This window comes from Pituophis catenifer, unplaced genomic scaffold, assembly GCF_029215685.1.
Source record: "Pituophis catenifer annectens isolate HBS135680 unplaced genomic scaffold, rPitCat1.0.hap2 SCAF_1, whole genome shotgun sequence".
NCBI lineage: Eukaryota > Metazoa > Chordata > Lepidosauria > Squamata > Colubridae > Pituophis > Pituophis catenifer.
The window spans coordinates 68754721-68773881 of NW_027256881.1; the positions used below are offsets into that span (position 1 = coordinate 68754721).

At 38.0% G+C, this 19161-nt stretch overlaps 1 protein-coding gene across 1 annotated transcript in view; it reads right to left on the reverse strand.

Annotated features, from left to right (window-relative positions):
* ACTN2 (actinin alpha 2) overlaps positions 1–19161 on the reverse strand; it is a 63357-nt gene that overhangs the window by 20619 nt on the left and 23577 nt on the right. The window contains exons 7-13 of the mRNA XM_070932542.1: positions 18979–19060; positions 16148–16233; positions 9760–9852; positions 8240–8470; positions 6826–6973; positions 4509–4659; positions 462–570 (exon numbers count right to left, since the gene is read on the reverse strand). Coding sequence (XP_070788643.1) covers positions 462–570; positions 4509–4659; positions 6826–6973; positions 8240–8470; positions 9760–9852; positions 16148–16233; positions 18979–19060 — 900 coding nt within the window. The remainder of the gene's footprint in view (positions 1–461; positions 571–4508; positions 4660–6825; positions 6974–8239; positions 8471–9759; positions 9853–16147; positions 16234–18978; positions 19061–19161) is intronic.

A 19161-nucleotide genomic window follows, 5' to 3' on the forward strand; every position in this document is an offset into this window, starting at 1 on the left:
CCCACAAATCTTGAAGAGTGTAGTGCAGGGGTGTCAAACTCAAAGGCCAGGGGCTGAATCCGGCCTGCAGGGTGCTTAGATCTGGCCCGTGGGGCTGCCCTGGAAACAGTGAAGGACTGGCCCACAGAGCCTCTGCCAGTGAAAACGAACTCCCAAGCTCTGTTTATGGCTGTGACAACCTCCTGCAACCCTCTGCCAGTGAAAAAGGAGCTAGGGAGGGCCACTGGCAGAAGGTAGCAGGAGGCTGTCACAGCCGAAAACAGAGCTTGGGAGTCCGTGTTCGCTGGCAGAGTGCTTGGGCCCCCCACAGGCACCCCCAACACATGTGACATCGAGCTGGCCATGCCTACCCTGGCCCCCCGATGTCAAACACAACTCTGATGCAGCCTTCAATGAAATCAAGTTTGACACCCCTGGTGTAGTGCTTTAAAGAGTAAAACTATTGTCAACATTTACTTTACCTCCAATACTTCTCTCCTTTTCTGGGTAAGGGTTCCCAATCTATCCCACTGATCACATATTTTCTGACATCGATCATTGACACTTGCTGCATCATGGTAGTCTAGTTCACTGGGGGAAAAAAGGATACATATTTAGCCAATCTTCACAGATACTCCAAATAACCAGGGGGTTCAATCTACACAATTCGGAGAATGCTGTGTTCCTAATGTGACAGCTAGTTTTCCCCTTAGGTGCTGCAAATTGCAGGTCCCCTCCAGTTCAGAAATGCACAGGAGAACATAACCTTTAAATTCCTTTATACTCTACATTAATTTTCTAATCTGGTTTGGCGTACACAGCAGCAATCTGAACATAATTTATACACACAGCCAGAGAAGAGGAATGCATCATTCCAACAATCATCACAAAAACACATCCAAGATTTTTATTCTAGAGAAACAACATTCAGAATGCTACCTTTTGGATTTCTATTTTCCAGTCACTAATCTCATGCGCGTTAGAGTTAATCTTCCATTCATACACACAGTCGATTTGTGAGGGGAAACACTAATGTCATTTAGAAAGAAAATGCATGGCGTCCCATAGCTTTTTACCCATGATTTTATATATAATAGAGAAGTATGATAAGAATGAAGTTATTTGGGCTTCAAAAATCCAAACGATCAATAGGAATACAGAACATGCCATATTCTTACAGCTCTCAATAACTAGTGATATAACATCCATGTTACTTTGGAAAACATACACATGAAACATTGGGGGAAGCAGTTTAGAAACATTACATTTCTAAACTGCTTCCCCCAATTGTAACTTACTTTTTCTGCAGGGCTTTTGTGCCCTTAATATTTGGATGCCCTGCCAAAAAACATCTTCAGGAATTAATCGTAACAACTAGGATTAACAAGAAACAGGTGGAAATGCTACAGTACTAGTTTTGTGTATTTTTTCATTAGACAGGAAAGATTCCAAAGGGTATTTTTGGAATAACACCATAATAATGGATACATCTAGTCTACAAATACCAGAGACCACTTTCTTTGCCTGGCTAGGTGGCTCAGTGACTAAGACGCTGAGCTTGTCGATCAGAAAGGTCGGCAGTTCGGCGGTTCGAATCCCTAGTATAGGTCTCCTACATGAGCAGGGGGTTGGACTAAATGACCTCCAAGGTCCCTTCCAACTCTGTTACTGTTATTATTGTTATTAAATGTCTCTTGGTTTCCCCTTGTGCAAAAACAAGACAGACTTCTGGGGGCCAAGGAAATAATAGTTTCATACCTATATTCTGCCGTTTATTATTGCAATCTCTTTTAACTGTCAGATATGTTTGTGTGGTTCTAAAGAGATTGGACATATGTACTTTGTCCTCAGCTAGTTGTTATTCTGAATATCTCATCATCAGCTACATTTAGCTCTTGGCTACTCTTTGACTACCCCTGGTATGCCATTATGAATCAAAGTCATTATAGTAATGTGAGAACATACCAGTTTAAGTCCAGGGGTTAATCAAACATAAAATAATATTATGAATTTAGGCCTGAGATCGGATACTTGTAAATTTTTCTACATTTAAATAATATTATAATGAATTTTAAGTAAAATTTTCATAAATAGGGAATAAGCACTCTTGATCTCAACCAAAAACAGAGATAGATAAAGTTTTTAGTTGAACACAACATGTTACGTCTTTAAGGAATCTCATGGCGGTAATGGCTTCAACAAGCAATAGTATATATAGGGCTTTCACATTGACACTGATAAAGTCTGGATGCCCACTAGATGGCAACAAAGAGATATATAACAAAAGATTTCTGAATAGATGAATACATTTATATTTAAAAAATTTATTCAAAATAAGCAGATCTTTTTCTACGCAGATGCTCCCTAGCCACCATTGTCATTCACTAATTCTTGTGTCACTTTTTTATATTCTCTTGCCAACGTACATGACATTTAACAGAATAAGTTAAGGAAAACATTGTGCAATGTTCTCAATAGATCAGTTCATTGTGAACGCTGCACAATTTCCCTCAACTCATTTCTGATTCTTTCCTTGTCATTATTTATTACAATTAAACAAGACCGTTAACCCACAACCTATGGATTTTTACATAACAATCTAAATGACATAAATTTGTAGTTTCCAACATATACTTTAGCCCCTTCATAATAAAACTTACACATTCACTTCGCTGCTGTTATTCAACAACTCCATTTCATTCATAACGATTACAATCTTTCTCTTGAGTTTTGCAGACATGCATCTTATTATTCTCCTTTCACTTCATGCATCAAACCTTTGGTCAACTGAAGTATTCATTCAATGCTTCTCAGTCATATACAGCAGGTATAGGTGAGGTTAGCAGCTTTAGTTGCACCTATGCTACCTACATTTCTTGCTATGGCAACTATGGTACTGGGCAGTTTGGACACATCTTGGCCAATATGTCAAAAGCTTGGCCAAAGTCATTTTGTTCTGTCCATGTTCACACTAGTCTGTGCAAGTAGAAATTCTAAACTAGTAATCACTAGTTCATGAATGTGTTGATATATACTCAAGATGCATCTGTATTCTTTTCTTTCACTGAACAGATTTGTACTTGAAGTTTGTAACTGACTATAAGGTATTATTTTTGGAATTATACAGTTGTGGGAACTCAATGGCGGCTGCCTTACTCATGTGGCACACATACAGCAGTTTCTATGCAGAAACCATTGTTCAATAAGACTTCAGCAATTTTAATCTTTATGATTTTAGCAATCTCAGCTGCCATAAGAGAAAAAGGTGAAGCTGACACTGAACTTTAACCAGCATAGTTCAAGGTCAAACATAACAATTGTTTTCCAGAAATAGCAACCTTGCATTGCCAAGTGGTGGGAAGTAGAAATATAGAGCTATGCCAAACCAAACAGCATAAAGAACAGTATCATTCCCTCAAAGGACCTGTAGTACTTATTAGCAGTGTTTAACTCACCTCATGCCCAAAATTTCTTAGCCTGCCCATCTTTCTAAAACCAATTCCCAGAAAAGAAGATTCATACTTTTCTGATTACTGTTTTTCAATCAAAATCTATTTGACGAGAAAAGAGTATTCAACAATGCCATCACTTCAGACTGAATTTGGTCTACTGAAGAAAACTGTCCCATCCACCTTGTTTCTGATGTTCATGTCCATTACATTATGTTAAGAATCAGACCAGTGTCCCCCATTCATATACTGACCATGACTGATCCTGCTTAACTTCTGAGCCCAACATCCTGTCACCTTGCAGCTTATGCTCCTGGCAAATAGCAATCAGCACTGGACATGACTTTCTCCTGTTCCTACACTAAAACTAAATAATCTGCAGTCTTCAGATGTTCTTGAACCCAAATCCCAACTGCTACAGCAATATCACTAATGCTGAAAAAGGATAGATTTTGTTGTTCAGTAGCATTTGATGAACTCTGTTAATACAGCATCACAAAAGTAGATTTAAAGTCTGTAGAAGATCTGAAAGCCTGTTCACATGGGATGGGCCAATTTGGAAACACATCTCTGGCTTAGAGCTATCACCCACTTTTTAAATATAAATGCCTCTTTAAACAAAACAAAACAACATTTTCCCAGCTCTTTCTATTCTGTAAATAGATGTATACATAGAAAATAACTACAAGAAATAATATCAACATCTCTGCAAACAATCTTAATGGTGAAGATTGCAGTAACTGAAAAGAAATTAGGAACTGTAAGGCAGCTTTCCTGTTTAACATCACTTAGATTAAATATATTAAGTCAGAACTCACCCTTCCACTTCAAGATTACCAACCAGAAAATGGACCAAAAAAAGGTTTATCATTAATTTAGCTTTGCAGTAGTTGCTCTGCAAGGCATCTCTATTTTTAGTTAAGGAGGAAATCAAAAAGATTTTCAGAGAACAGGCCAAGATAATAACACTTAGAAAATTATCTGTGGAATTTTTACATTGTACCTATGACACTATTGAATTTATTGGAAAGAGTTTATCGGGTAAATGTCAGCAGCTGTGTGCCTCTAAATGGAACATACTTCAGCTCCTGGGCAATGGCAGCGATCTGTTCCACCCTGTCCTGGTGAGCAGCCAAGTCGCTCTCAAAAGCTTCATGTTTCCTCAACAAAGCCCGGATCTCTGTCAGGGAAGCAGCTTCATAATCCTTCTGCTGCAGAATCTGCTCTTTGCCTGGTAGGAAGAGAGAAGAACCAAACCACTGAGGTGGAATATTGGCAGCATTGGTGACTAAGGGCCCAAAGAGAAATGACTGGTATTGTCAAAGAGTCCAACAGTAGTAAGAGTCACATATCAAATGATATGTATAAGAGTGATGTTACTATTTGGTTGCCCGAAGTATAGCAGCAAATGCCTCTTTAGCTGATTCCCATTCCCCTTTGCTTTGATCACCATGCAGGGCCCTGCCTGTCCCAAAGCTAAAGCTATAATGATTACAAGATGGTGGTGATGGTAGCACTTAGCAATAACACTAAGTACCAGATCCATACATATACAGATTTATCACATTAGAGAGGATCTGAGATGCAAACTGCAGTGAGACTCAAAGACACCCCAACACATAGCGGCAGGGTGTAAAATACAGGCAGGAGCAACATATAGTACATTAAACAATACAACCACATAGCAATAGCAATAACAATAGCAATAACAATAGCACTTAGACTTACCAATATATACCGCTTCACAGTGCTTTACAACCCTCTCTAAGCGGTTTACAAAATCAGCATATTGCCCCCAACAATCTGAGTCCTCATTCCGAGGAAGGCTGAGCCGCTGAGAATTGAACTGTCAAACTGCAGGCAGCAGAATTAGCCTGCAGTACTGCATTCTAACCGCTGCGCCATCACGGCTCATAAAATCAACCCACAGATTCCTGTTGAAGAAGGCCTTTTTCCTGAATAGCAAATTCTGCCCAAAGGCTCCCGGGGAATGATTAAACCCGCACTTTAGCAGCTGTTCCACCATTAACAAATACACATAGAATTGTGTTTTCTTGAACTGTGCATGGCTAAAAGCACAATGTGTGAAGAAACACTTCAGGGAAATAGATAGAAAGGGGTGGATATGTGGAGTGCATGGTTTGCCACCTCTCCCAATCTTCCACACAATGGCAGATTTGCTATATTTACTTCAACACAGCTTTATTCATACTTCGTTATTTGTCTCAGGATTATTTGTCTAATACTTCAAAAGTTCAAAAAGTTTAAAGCAGGCTACTTTCTATATGCAGATAGGTTCTGAAAGCTTCAGTGTTTTCCCAGAGCAAATCTTTGAGAGCAGTGAAGGCCCCATGAACAGCTATATTTGCTTCAGGTATGATAGCACAGCTCTTGACCTGCACGGCTTGTGAATCCCCACGAAGAACACTTTTTACTGTCTAGGTGTGCATGGAATTTTCAAGATAATTAAATAAATAATGAAATATGACAGCAAAAACAACCAAAAGGTGACTCAACTCGACACAAATATCTCTGGAAAAAGTCAGGTCTTGATTGCTTTTCTAAAGGCAAGCAAATCTGGGGTTTGGCATATAAAAGGGAAAAGACTGTTCCAGAGCACATGGGCTCCCACCAAAAGGGCACCTTTCTAGTACCCATAAGATAGCAATGTTTCGATGAGAGATCCAGAACATATTCTCCCTATGGGAGCATGGTGGACAGGCAGAAATTTTTGGGACAAGGCGGTCCCACAAGTAACCTGATCTTATGCCAGGTATGACTTTAAAGGTAAAAACCAGCATCTTGTGATGAAGATGATCCAGCAATGATCTCTTGAGGAGACGGATCTACAACTACTTCTTTCAGAGCCAGCAGAATCACCTCCTTCCACAAGGAGTCATTTACTACCGCATGGAGCTACCCACATATCTCCCCCACCCCACACCGAGGCCTGAACCAGGAGGGCATTGGCTCAAAACGCAGGTAGTGGTGTCCCTAGCTCTGAATATCCTGCCAACTTTCTTGGGACCAAAATCCTTAAACCTATCCCAGACAGCATCCCAAGGCTCTGTCACTTCCACCTTCTTAGCTGGAATCCAACTCAGAATGAATCTGAGTTATTTGCTGAATAGGATTACATGTCAGCAGCAACCTTATCAGGAGCCAAGGAACCATCGGACAAGTTAAACCTATTGACTTCCTTTTTATTTTACAATTGATATTTTAGTTCTTGCCTTTTGTATCCTTCAGTCTATTCCTTCCCCCTATGTTGCTACATATTCTTCATCTCTTTTTCTTGTCCACTTTTTTCATTTGAACCATGCATTTGATTTTAAATTCTATTTCAAAGGGAAAACACTGGATAGATATTTTTGCAGGCAAGAGAATCCCAACTTACCATACGCCCAGGTTTCATGTGATGTGGCCTTTTGCCTAAACTTAGCAGCCAGATGTTCAAGCCGTTCAAGCCTTCGTATTTCATTCAACAGCCATTCCTCATAGCCCTTCTCCGCTTGTTCAAGTCTTTGCCAAGCACTGGCAATATCCTACAAAAGCATGGGGATATTTTAAACCAAACACTTAAAACCTGTATCTCAAGAAGGGGTTTTCTGATTGGCTAAGCATTTTCTCTGATTCTTGCTTGTCTGGCCCTGGGCCCTTCTCAATTTAGGTTGAGAAGGACTGTTATCTTAGCTTTCTAAAGCAAACAGTGAATTATTGTAATGAATGTGAAAACATTTCATTATAATAATTCACCTTCCATTTCACTTTTTCCCCGAATAATATGATGAAAAAATATATTTGGTAAAAGACATAACAATTCTGGTATGGTGTAACTAACTAGAATATGCCTCCTCAAGTCCCCACCAATGTAGGGTAACAAACTCTAGATGAGCATAAATAGCTCTGAAAGCTTCTAATCTCATGATGAAAGGTATTCAAGGTGGCTGCTTTCTTAATAATGTCAATAATATCACAAGCCTAACTCTACTGTTTTCTGCCTATTTTGCAATTCTTTATTAACATAGTTGTGATTCTCATGTGAAAAGGGTGCATCTATAAATGCAATCATTTCTCAATCGTTTTTTAAATAGAGGCAGTCTCTACAAAGACCAAAGACAGAGAATCAGGAATGGATGAACAAAATGCTGAGACTCTAATAATATGTAGGAATGACCTTGGGAGACATGAGGGAGAGCTTGTAAAATGGTATGTAAAAGATGTCTCAGCCCATAGAAGGGGGGAATGACATGGGAAATGTTTCAATAGGACCCTCCTTAGTTTACTCTGGGGAGTAAAAGAAAAGGAGGGAAGAAATTCTTTCAGTCTTTAAGATTCTGTTAATGTCACCTAACAATAAAGATAGAGCTACTACCCTTGGTTGTACCATATCCACCCACTTATGACTGTATGACTGTAATCTTGTTGCTGGTATCCTTACAATTTATATTGACTGGTTTCCTAATATGATTTGATTATTTGTTCCCTATGACTATCATTAAGTGTTGTACCTTATGATTCTTGACAAATGTATCTTCTCTTTTATGTACACTGAGAGCGTGTGCACCAAGACAAATTCCTTGTGTGTCCAATCATACTTGGCCAATAAAGAATTCTATTCTATTCTATTCTTGCCTGAATTACTTCACCAGGCTATTGAAGATTGAATCACATCAAAATTTCTACTCCTTTGGATTTGTTCATGATTCCCTTATAATGCAGGATGGTTGCTTTGATGAGATTTAAACAATTTTCTAGTTTCCAGAACTGAAAGGTTTAATAGCATACAGCCCAAATGCACTGCTACTTACTGAAACCATCTTCCCTTCTGATGGCATGAAAGCTGGCCTGTTGCTGATCCTCAGTTTCGTCTGCAAAGTGTTGAAATTGATCTCCAACTGGCATTTTTCCTGGACCTTGGGAGGCTTGTGTTTTCGGCGATAATCTCTGAAGTCCTCTAACTTCTTTTGCATAGCTACCATGGTCTTCTCTGGGGTCCTGTTTTCCAGCCAAGGGGTGGTACGCCGAATCCATTCTAAAAGCTGTTTGCACATATGTAGACATGTTAGCAAATGACCAAAAAAATTATGAAAACAACAATAAAAAATAAAAGAAAAAGATTCCTAATCGAATATCTTCTACAGTAGCTTAAACATTGGGCCAGATTTCCTGGGGGTGGGTTTTCATTTTTAATGCTACAGGATTATTTTTTACTTGTGGTTGGCTGAATAAGGCATATTAGTACTCATGATAGTGGCGAGTGGATCACCATGCCAAAGTAAGGGGAAGGAAGCATCTTATAACTTGACAGAAAGAGAGAACCCGGTTATTGCTTTCCAGTTGACTACTATGGTTGTGAACAGTTGAGTAGTTAAAAAGGACAGGGCATTCTGGGATAGGCAGTAGCCATGACCATTTTGCCTGGCAGTAAATTCCAAAAGAAAGGTATGGCTGACAACTGACAGAGCCAGTTTGGTTAAGGCATCAGGCTAGTCTGGCAGGGGACTTTGAGTCAATCAATCTCTCTCAACCCAACTCACCTGACAGGGTTCATGTTACAGGGAAAATAGGAAGACAAAGGAGTATTAGATATGTTCATCACCGTGAGTCTTTCATAATAATAATAAAGGTAGGTTATAAATAAAATAAAGAAATATATAAAGGATCCAGGACTCACTGAAATCCCTTGACAAGATAAATGTAAGAGCTTTTCATTTATTTTAGTTGCTTCCATTTTGTCTGTAAGACTGTAACCTTTATGCTTTGGCTGGGTTCAGACAATATGCTAAATCCAGATTAAAAAAACCCAGTTGATGTGAACACAGAAAGTGCTATGTCCAAAACAAATACATTCCATTAGATAATGGCCTGTTTTATATAATACACTAATATAAGCAACTTTCCTCAGCATGCTGAACCATAAACCATCCAATCCATTTTACTTAGTCCACTGTGTTTGTGTGAACAAAGCTCTTATATACAAAGTTCTACAATTTTGTCATTTACTGTTTTTAGGGTGGCCAAAATCTAAAATTAGTCCAGAATATGCTAGAAGCAGATACAAGAGATGTAGTCAGGCAAGAATTGCCAACATACATCAGATTTAATAGTTCCTCGTTATTGCAAGTAAAAACAAGCATATTTATTTTAATATCCTAAAAATAGAAACTACAGATATAAATGGAGATTCCTCCCACACTAATTATATTCAAAAAAGAAAGCCTCAGTAATAGTTAACAGCTTTATGTAACTTTTCTGTCCTTATAAAATTACACATAAAATGATTTGGTATCAGAAGCAGACCTCAAGAGTTATGACAAGCTTCGCCTACCTCACTTGCTAGCTTTTCATATTCTTCCATCAACTTTTCATTTTCTTGGTTCACAGCAAGTACTTTACAAATCCGATTAGCTGCAGTTTCTGCCTGGAAAATTCAGAAAATTAAACAGTGTAGGTATGTTGTTAGATTCACACAGAAACAAAATGTGAATGATGATCCAGTGGCTACTGCAGCATAAAATAATAAGCACATCCAGCCATTGGTTTTTATTAGTTTAGGTATTATTTTAGTTGTCTGTTCCTTCATGCATGGAATCACAAAGTTCTCCAATATCATATAATTTAAGATTGGGTGAATGACAAAGTGGGATATTCCACAGTGACAATAAGCATAAACCGCATAAATAACCACATAGATAACTGACATGACGCATGTTATTCTTATTATTTCAAGGATCACTGCCTTCCTGCAGTTCCATTTTCTAAAATCAGTGATTGAAGTACATATAAGAGAAAAATTGGGCTGTTTCAGGAATATAAAATATTTCTCATACTGCCATACTTCAGATTCATTAAGCTGTTTCAGTGGATGACACACATTTTCATCACCTACGGATCTAGATAGGTTTGCATTAATATCCCTGCTTAATTGAATTGTGATTAATTTAAAGTTTTACCTCACCCTAAAATCCCTTTTTTAAAATACTAAAGTTCTACTGAATAATTCATGCAGTAAAGAAAGCTATTTTCTTAATTCCAAGTATTTTTTAAAAAAAATCCAAGGCTTTAGATTGGTTCATACAAAGTATTTGTTTCTGTTTTGGGATTTTGTGTGTGTGTGTTTTGCTCAATTGATTATGGATTCATGTGTAACTCTGCTGTGAAAAGGTGCTTATGTAGCACAATGAAGTCATTCCTGTCATAACAGCATAGGGGTTAATGGCAAAATTGGCCATTTGCCTGCATTAGTGCCCACCAGGAAGTTTCTCTGCATGGCTGGGTATATAGACATGCCACTGCATGTAAAAAAAAGTGTAACCTTTTTGTGACAACTGGCACTAAAAGACACTTCACAGATGAAAACTTCTTCCATCAACCCTAGAATCCAATTGATCCAAGGAGAAATATCTTAAAAGTCACAATATGGAATCCACTATGGAAAATAAATGGAAATATGGGGTTTATCAGCTAATGAAGGAGACCTGAGCCCTGACCATATTACTGAGCTGAGCTGTTTAGATGCTTAGACTTCCAAAAATTAATAACCCAACATTGCACCTTGGAATTACACCCTACAAGGCTATGGCCAACAAGGTGCCTGCACTTCCATTCCAAGTGCAACAAATTCTGAAGACCCAATGCCCCCAAAACAGATGCAACATGAGCCCATGGAGAAACAATGGAGTGTTAGGTTTCTGGATAAAGAATGTGCCTCTTTCTGAAAAACTATTTCTGGAGGGCTGAGAGAAAGTAGTACAGCACTGCAATAATCAGGCTTGAATGCTTCCTGAGTTCTGTCCAAGGTCCTGAAAACCTGCTCAATTCACCATAACAGTCAAGAATCCAGAGGTTGAGACAACAATTCCATTTTTGTTCCCTCTTTTTGCATGGGACTTCTTGTCAGACCTGCCTTATGACCTGTCATTCAGTTCTATGTTGCTAGGACAGGACAGGACAGAACAGAAGTGTAGGTTGGAGATTATACTGACACCAGCACTCTTGCTTTCACAAGACACATTTCATTTCTCCAGCAAATATGACCAGCACATCTAGGGAACACCAGATGGGAGGAAAAAACATATGATGGATTGTTTGAGATAGAAGATAAGAAAAGTGGAAATTCTGACAATTCTGAATCTTTATTGCACTGCCATTCACTGGGTGAATTCACACAATATACTTAACATGGTAACTGTGTCAACCCATTTTGGGATTGTTCACACGATGAATCCAACCCTAATTTAACTAAACAGTTTGGATCTGCACCATGTGCTAAGCCGCAAAAAAAAAAAAAACCTAAGGATAATACTAACCACGTTTGATATGCTATGCAATTGCATGTTAGGCTACAATGGCCAGTGATAATATTATATCTTAATTAAATGTATGCATTTTGTGCATGAAGTGTGTTGATATTTTTCAACTATTGATCATTTTTCAGATTACTCAATTAATTAGAGTAATTCTTATATATTTTATTTATGCTCTAATATTTCTATGGCATTTTAAAAAACTAGGGATTCATCTGTTGCTTGAATCCTTTTAAATATCTTTGTTCATCTGTAGGTATAGCTATAGCTTTTTAAATTCTCATATAAATACTTGCATATTTGTATATTTGTTTATTAAACATACATACTGTCAAGCAACTAAACTAAAAAAGAAAACTAAAAAAGAGAAATACAATTAATAGCAAGTAAAATGAACAAATGATGATGAGAATGACAAACCAGATAGTAACAAAGCAAAGCGACTTCATGGTGCAGTAGTGGGGCAGTGATTAGAATGTAATATTGCAAGCTAATTCTGCTGCCTACCAGGGATCCTCACCGACTCAGGGTTGACTCAGCCTTTCATCCTTCTGAGGTCGGTAAAATGAGGACCCAGATTGTTGGGGGGCAATATGCTGATTCTGTAAATTGCTTAGAGAGGGCTATAAAGCACTGTGAAATAGTCTAAGTGCTATTGCTATTTTCCTTTGCCAAAGGCCAGGCAAAAAACCAAGTCTTTGTGGCTTTCTAAACAATAGCAAGTTGGGGACATCTGGATCATTAGGGGAAATCTCATTTCAGAGTGCAGGAACTGCTACAGAGAAAGCTCCGGGGTCCTGATAGATGGCCTTGTTTAATCAAAGGACTCTGGAATATGTCAACTCTGCAAGGTTGAATTGGCCATGCACTTACTGTAGGAAACAGACAGTCCTTCAAATAACCAGGCCTTTTTCCATTTAGGGCTTTATAGCTAACAACCAGCACTTTGAATTAAAAATCCCATTAAGTTTATGGGGAAACACAAATATCATAAAAATGAGTATTTCTTCAAACCTAGCGCTACTTCTATGCTAAAACCGTTATGTTGAGTAGTCTTATAACATTGCCATTTTTTTTGAGAAAGACCTTAGATTTTCTGTATCTAATTACAGTATTGTATTATAACTGTATCATATAATTTCAGTTGATTTTTTTAAATCACTCCTGAGGTAATAGTTTTTAATTTATGAAACTGATCATGACACTGACTTAATCTGATTTTAATTTATGAACCTGCTATAAAAATAACATATTTTATTATCTCCTAATTTCTTTATAAAATACACTAGAAAAGCCATAATCTTAATATATGTATGTAAACGTATTTTGATCTATTTACATTTCATTGAAGGAAATTTAATAAAGTCATAGAAGCAAAAATAATATAATCATGAACTAATGTAAAAATAATATTCCCAAAAGTAATTAGTGACAAATGTCTCAGATGAATAATTGTTGGAAAAAGCAACTATCAATTAATTAATTTAGCAATATTAAGAACTTCACATTCTATTACATACACTTTGATTTGTAAGTTTTCTAGGTTTATTGATGCCCAAATGTACTATACTAACAAATAGTCATTTCAAAAGAAATAGCAGTGTTAATCTGTTATAATAAAATCAGACATTTTTTAATAGCATCTTAAAAGAATAACAGAATTATTGCTGCATTAGCTTCAGTTATGATAAATAAATGAGAGCCACACAATTATTTTTTTACTCACTGTATTTTTAACAAAAAAAATTATTAATATTAGGAGAAACCTGCGGAAATGTTGATTGTGTTCTGTAATTCCCAGTTTAATCTTTGATTAATTCCAAAGGTTTCTATTACAGCTAGCTAGTTGGTGTTTCATCTCTACTACTGGTAATGTAAACAACAAACTATCAGTGCACAATCACAAAATACAATGTTAAGGGAATCTATGCTATTATCTAGGAGGGGAAAGGAAGGAGTGAGGAAAGGAGGGGAAAAAAAAAGAAATGAATTAACTTAACTCTGAATTTATACCCAGAAAATAATAAAGTGAGGATGATTCCTTCAGTGGCAATAATTTTTAATAAAATCCTGATTTCACTTTACAGCCAAATATTACTCTCCATATAAAGTATACCCTGGAATCTCTGCACACAGCAAAAAATTATGTGGTATGTCCAGGAGAAATCTATCCTCACAGCTGGTTGATCATGACCCTTCTGGGCCTGAACCTTTTACAAAAAAAGTCTACATTTTCACATCTATAGAGATTACTACAGTATATTCAGTTCACATAACCAATGGCCACCTTGGCTGAGAAATTCCTGAAGATCTAATCTAATCTAATCTTCAATTTGCCTGATGATTATCATCCTGGGGGAAACTGCCCCAGGGATATTCTTATGGCAATTCTAGTTTTGCAATAGTTTAATAGCAAAGGTAAATGCTTTTTCTAAGAAGATTGTCTGTCCTTGTCGCTCTCCTCAGTGATGATTAGCTGCAGAAAAATCTCAGACTTCACCAGAGTACAGAGTATTAAAATATTTATATTGAATCTGAATAATTCAGACAGTCTAATCATATTAGAGCAGCCGAAGAAATGCTTTCCTTCCATCACTATAAACTGCCTTGACACTGCAAAAAAAGATTTTTTTTCCCCCAATGGGTAGGCTTTGTCTGGAAAACAGTAGTGGCCTTTGCAAAAGTGATAGAAATTATCACAGTAATTATACAGGTAGTCCTCGACTTAATAGCCATTCATTCAGCGACCATTTGAACAGTGCTGAACAAAGGGACTTATGACCACAGTCTGAAGTCCTGACCATTGCAGCACCCACACTCGCATGATCAAAATTCAGATGCACCTACCTTTATGGCTGTGAAATCATTGCAACCCCTCCCTCCACTGGGAGGACTAGAAGGCCTCTGCTAGCTAGATCCACAGGTCCACTGGTCTGCGGGTCTCCTCTCTCCATCCTCATCACTCCACTTCTTCCTGCCCCATCACAGCCACCTACCTGTCCTTTTTTCCTGCAATTGCTGCCAGGTAGGCCTTGCTGTTATGGTGGTAATGAAGGCAATCTTTCTCAAGGCTGGTCCCGGATCAGGAACTTTGCAGGCTGACTTTGTGTTCCTGCCTCTCTAGCCTTGAGGAAAATTGCCTTTGCTAGCTTTCTAGATTAGCATCATCTTGGCTCACCTCTCAGCAGTTACAGGAAAGGGAATGATAAATAGACCCTGGCAACAGTGGGGTAGGGAGAAGATCCAGGCCTCTGGGGAGTTGGAGGGGAGGCAGGGGCCCGCATGTAGGCAGGCCTAGTTGGCCTGTGGCAGGTTTCCTCATGCTGGTTAGCGCCAGGCCTGCCAAGGCCTTCCCCACCCCCCGAGGCACCCTTGCACAGTTGCTTTAATGATCGTAACATAGAGAACTGGGATTGTGCTCATTGAGTGAGGTAGTCACGTGGGTGTCTCGCTTAATGACCACAACAAATTGCAACCAAAATTCCAGGGTCAGTTGTGCTTGTAAGTCAAGGACTATTGTAATGCTCTCTACATGGGGCTCCCCTTGAGGTGCACTCAGAGGCTCCAACTGGCGCAGAGTGCGGCCGTGCGGGTGGTTATGGGAGCGGCATGGAGCTCCCATGTAACACCTCTCCTGCGTGAGCTGCACTGGCTCCCGGTGGTCTTCCGGGTGCGCTTCAAGGTTCTGGTTACCACCTTTAAAGCGCTCCATGGCTTAGGACCTGGTTACTTACAGGACCGCCTACTACCATCAATAGCCTCCCACCGACCAGTACGCTCCCACAGAGAGGGGCTCCTCCAGGTACCGTCGACCAAACAATGTCGGCTGTTGGCCCCTAGGGGGAGAGCCTTCTCTGTGGGGGCACCGACGATCTGGAACGAGCTCCCCCCAGAGATACGGAGGATTCCGGATCTGCGCACCTTCCGCCGTGAGCTGAAGACTCTTTTATTTCATCAAGCTGGCCTCACCTAAATCTTCTCCCTTTTAAGTGCAAATTTTAAATTTTAAAGTGTTTTAAAATATGGGTATTTTAAATCATGGGTATTAATTCAGCCAAATTTATTTAATTCACTTTATTCTATTTTAAATTTTTATATGTATGTGTTTTATTTCGTGGCTGTTCACCGCCCTGAGTCCTTTGGGAGTAGGGCGGTATAGAAATTCAATAAAATAAATAAATAAATAAATAAATAAATAAATAAATAAATAAATAAATAAATAAATCTGTTTTTATTTATTCTGTATGCATCTTTATATGCTTGTTTCTGTGCGTGTATTACTGCAGTGTTTCTAATAGCCCCATATACTTTATTTGTCAGTCCTAATTAAAAAAAACAAAGTGATTTCTGGGCTCATGGAAACCTGAAACACACAAAGCACACAGCGATCCAAAAGGTGATGATGAATACCTGCTCAGCTCCAGCAAAAGCATGGTAGAAGCAAGAAACGTAAGTCATGATTGCTCTTTCATCAGGCTTGGGGGTATTCACAATGTCTATCAGAAAAGAAAAAAGAAAGAAAACAAGCACAATATGTAGAAGAACAGTAGCAAGCAAGGGAGACACAACATGTGCTCCATTTTGTTCTCTGTAGTATTATAGAGTCATTTAAACTGGAAGAAGAAAACATTGATGCTAAAATGGAAATCCTGGAGAACAAAATTTAAAAATATCCAAGGTTTTGAGAGGAATACTTGCAGACAAATAAGGTGCTGGCATGCTATATGGTTTGATTCAAAGACACTGGTGTATATTCAGGAGTGTGTACATGGAGAATCAAAGCAATCAAGAAGATAGGTGCTCCTTCACACTCAAATTCTGCCCCCCCTTTTACAAGCATGGCTTCAGTCCTGCAGAAATGTCTGTCATCTCGACTTTTGTTATCCCCCTGAGAATACCTCATGTCTGTAATTACACAGAGAGATTGTTTGAAATGCTGAGGCCCGCCTGACTGGACTTACAATCTGAGGTAACCATATATTGTGTTTCTGAATGCACAAGGAAACTACTACCGGATGCTTAAAAGTTTCCACCTGTCAAAGGCTCTTTCTAGAAAGAAAAAGTTAGTATTATAATTGAAGGTAGTATGTCATATTTGCATTGTTGTTTTCATTGTTTAAAAGGAATTATCTTTCATGTACAAATTTCAATGCATTATTATTTTAGAAATAATAATTTCAATGCATTATTATTTCAATGCATTAGTACAAATTGCAATGCAGTATTATTTTACTTCCACATGGTAGAGATTTAATATTGTCCAACATATGAAGAATGGATCTGACAAATGCCCTCTGATATTGTATATTGATATTGTATATCAATGATATTGTATATTGATATTGTATGGAAGTGTGAAAGAAAGCAACTGTGATTATTTTTTAAAGAAGGACTTTCTGAAAAATACCCATGCATTTTATAAGGGAGCAAACTATATCTTCTAAAAAGAAAAAGAAATCAGAAAGGAATCACAGGATAAGCAAAAAAAAACCCATACAATATCATAGCAGCCACAGAACAAAAATACTCTATTTTCCTAGCATCAATAAAAACAAGAATGATAAGCTATGAAATCTTTTCAAGAGGGTTGACTACTCAATTATTTAAATAAGCATGCCTGGTAAGCTTGATCCCATCTTATATACCGCAAAATTGTCATTAGGCTGCCCAATTCATTTCCAGTTAAGAAGAAATCCATGAAAGCATGTATTTTCATTGAAGATAAAGTTTATAGATCTCAGATCATTTTCCATCAAGACGTATATTCCCCTCAAGGACTGACTAGATCCATATTCCTTTAACAGTTAATTTCAACCTGAAATAAAACAATTTTTCTTGGGATATGTCCAGTGACAACAGGAGAAAAGAGATTTAATGAGCCTGACATTACACTGTTAAGTCATTCCAAAAGAAAGACAGGTAGCAAACAAGAAGCCAGTAGATATCAGTTGGCCCTGCCAAACTCCCCTGACCTATCCATTTTTTAAAACTGAAAAAAAAAAAAACAATTGGGAAAGCGACATGTTAAAAATGTACTGTATTTATAAGAATGCCTTGGGCTTGCATAAATCTCACATCCTTAGAAAACAAACAAGATGAATAGCTACAGGGCAAGTCTTTATTTGAAAATGAACCCACTTAGTCTTAGCCCTGTAGAAAGACCAAGATAAAATCAATAAAGAGCATCAGGAGATTAGTGTGGGTTCTTTTATGCCTTTATTTTTCTAGTAAATTGACACTTCCACCATGGCAGCCATGCTGAAATAAGGCAAGTACCAGCCATAATTTCAAAATTTCAAAACTGCCAGTGAACGCAAAAGAATTGCTTATCTGTTGTAAATCCCAAAACAGTATTACTAATAGTATTGTATTAGTATTAGTACAATAGTATTGTACCATGGGTGTAGAATACCAAATGAGGCAAGTAAATCCGAGTAGCAACATTAGATGGGGACAAGTATCTCAACACTACAGAAGCTGTAAAAAAAAAAACCCAAAAAATCAAGTCTTTTTTGCTCTTGACTCCATAGCCTAGCAATAATAAAGAAGATGGGGTGAAAAGTCATTTCATAGACCTGAATTACCTTCAGAGAAGATTTTCAGGGAAAGATGGATAAATTGTGCTGATAGATGTTGCTCTCAACTGACAATATTCAGAACTAATGCTAATATTCTTTGAAGTTGTCTAAGAATGTGTTGTTATGTCTCTGCTACCTGGATTGGGGGGAGAAGTCAAGATGGCAGCTGCAACCCCAGAAATGAAGCCTGCCCTTTTTAAAGTGTGTTGTATAAACAACAAACATTTTTTTAAAAAAAGATCAGGTTCAATTGTGTAGTCTGGTCTTCTTGTCCCTGGCTTCCTGCATTGTTTTAGTTGCCAGGAGTTTCAGAAGGCAATTATTTTAGCTGCATTTAAAAAATAATTCTAACTGATACAGGTCTTCAAATGATATTTTACTTGAAATCTCTGGATTTATGTTTCTGAATTACTTGGAAAGCCTGGAGTGTTTGAGGGATAACTAAATGAAAAGAAGGGGGGGACACTGAAAATTGTCCTCCCCCCTGCTATTAATTTCAATTACATCAGAGAGCATTTTCTTATTCTAGTCTAAATGGAAATGACAGGTAGAATGCTGTTTGATAAATAACTATGTGAAGGAGATCCTTTGTTTATAACATATGGGCCAAAAAGATTTTAACAGTTGCAACCTGCTGCCTATTAAAAGCACATTAACTCACACCTTCTGCATCCAACATCTTTGGGATATCCAGATATTTTTCAGCAACCTCCATGGCCAGGTTTATATTCCCCAGAGGGTCGTCCTGCACAGGAAGCAGAAATTACAATTGGTAAGTCCCCTATTTTAAGCAAGGTTGCAGCAATTCAAAAGCAAGGACGGAATATGTTAGAGTTTCACTCAATA